This window comes from Orycteropus afer, unplaced genomic scaffold, assembly GCF_000298275.1.
Source record: "Orycteropus afer afer isolate SDZICR_OR568_19922 unplaced genomic scaffold, OryAfe1.0 scaffold01132, whole genome shotgun sequence".
In the NCBI taxonomy this organism is placed as follows: Eukaryota; Metazoa; Chordata; class Mammalia; order Tubulidentata; family Orycteropodidae; genus Orycteropus; species Orycteropus afer.
In genome coordinates, this window is record NW_006922719.1 from 180961 (window position 1) to 183088 (window position 2128).

The 2128-nt window shown below is 41.4% G+C and overlaps 1 protein-coding gene across 1 annotated transcript in view; it reads left to right on the plus strand.

The window, feature by feature from the left end:
• The window catches only part of USP11 (ubiquitin specific peptidase 11), a 23182-nt gene that overhangs the window by 16709 nt on the left and 4345 nt on the right, over positions 1 to 2128 (plus strand). Inside the window, exon 13 of the mRNA XM_042783424.1 lies at positions 1677 to 1883. Within this exon, the coding sequence (XP_042639358.1) occupies positions 1677 to 1883 (207 nt within the window). The remainder of the gene's footprint in view (positions 1 to 1676; positions 1884 to 2128) is intronic.

Consider the following 2128-nt stretch of genomic DNA (forward strand, 5'->3'; position numbering starts at 1 on the left):
CTTTTTGTTAAATTGTTGAAGTTTTATATATATATTAGTTACTAGATTTTTGTTGGATATATGTTTTCTGAAGATATTCTCCCAGTTGGTAGCTTGTCTTCACTTTTTTGGTAGAGTCTTGATAAACAAAAGTTTTAAATTTTTGTGAGGTCCCATTTATTTAGACTTTTGCTGTTTGTGTTTTGTTGTTATAGTAGTGTGGTAGTTTGGTTTGTGCGTCAGCTTGGCTGGGCCTGGTTGAGTGGCTGGGCAGCTGGTGATTAATCTCCATGAGGAGACTGGCAATCAACTCCATGGTGGGATCTACCACAAGCAGCTGGGTAGCTGCCTTTGGGTGTGTGGTCTGCTTCCTGTATATATAAGGAGAAACCTTTGGACATGGTCTCTAGCCTTTGGCATGCTTGGACCCTGCATGTAGCTGTGTTGTTGCTCAGCAGCCTGCTATGCTCTGCCAACCTTGGGACTTACAATGGACTTAAGTTAATGGCTTGCTGTGTGGTTTGGTAACATCGGGTCTGTGCCTTTTTACTTGTCAACCTTGGGGCTTCTCAGCCTCAGCAGCCAGCAGCTGTGTGAGTGAAGAAATGCCTCTAGCTCCAGTGGGCCAGGAGCAGGAGGCAGAGCTGGACCCCAAGGTTGAGGGGCTTTCACACAGCCCCTAGAGCCTGGCACTTGAACTTGGACTTAAAGCTTCCAAATTGTAAGAATAAACTCCTGTTTGTTAAGGTCATCCCATTTGTGGTATATTTCTCATCAGAGCGGCACTAGGTAACCAGAACAAGTAGATAATCCATTGTTGAAAGCTAAGCCTGACAGTGTTGTCCCTGCTTGTTCTGAGAATTTTATGGTTTTAGTTTGTACATTTATGTCCTGAAGCCATTTTGAATTTGTTTTTGTGTATGGTGTGAGGCATAGATCCTGTTTCTTTATTTGCATGTGGAAATCCAATTTTCCCAGCACCATTTATTGACAAGAATCTTCTTTCCCCCAACGAATGGACTTGGCAACTTGTCAAAAATCAGTTTACGGTAGATATTGTAGATTTGTTTCTGGACTTTTAACTCTATTGCATTGGTCTGTGCCTGATGTTACACCAGTACAAAGCTGTTTTGATTGTTATAGCTGTAGTATGTTTTGAAATCAGTAAGTGTGAGCCCTCCAACTTTGTTCTCTTTCAACATTGCTTTAGATAGTTTGGAGTTTCTTACCATTCCATATAAAGTTGAAGATTGGTCAAAAAGTGTTTTTTGAGATAGTAAACACTAAGATGCTTTCTTGAACATAAGAGCATTGAGAAAAAAATTAAATCTTCAAGTAAAAACTAAAATAGGAAGTATTTTGTAAGTAGAACAGTTCTTTGTAAACCAAGTCCTTTTTTTCAAAAGGGAAAATTACTATGAAAAAAAAAATTAAATCCCTTTGTCACTGAAAATTTCTGTTAACCTGCTCCGTGCTCCAATGATGGGAATGTATTTTTAAGTAACATCACATAAACAAAATGCTGTGTAAATCATCTAACACTTTTTAAAGCACAAAACATTTAATGATATTTCAGCCTCTTTAAAAATACTTTCAAACTATGGAAAGTGAGTAGATGGCGCAATGGGGCAGGGGCAGGGGCAGGGGTCCTTCTTGGTATGTCCTAACTAGGCTTGACCTGTGTCCATTCCCCACAGATACGAGGTATCAGCTAGGGCTGGGACTGGTGAAGGCGTAAGAGAGGACGTTGTGCTTCCTATCTACCTGCGGGAGCGCTGCCCAGCTCGAGAATTCAACAACTCCTACTATGGCCTGATGCTTTTTGGGCACCCACTCCTGCTATCAGTGCCCCGTGACCGGCTCACCTGGGATGCCTTGTATCACATCCTGTTGTACCGGCTCTCGTGAGTATGCCCTTCCTGAGGGAGAGGGGGACATGGAATCTGAGCTCAGACTTGTGTGGCTAGCTTCTTATTTCTTTCCTTCCCTTCCACATTCAAAGGACAGCTCAAACTTAACGTGACCATAGAGGAACTTGTAGGTTTTTTTCTTCTAAACCTCTGGCATCACCACTGTCTGTATTTGGTGCTGGGGATACAGAGGTACACAACAGACAAAATATAGACAACTTCATCTTTTTTTTTTTTTT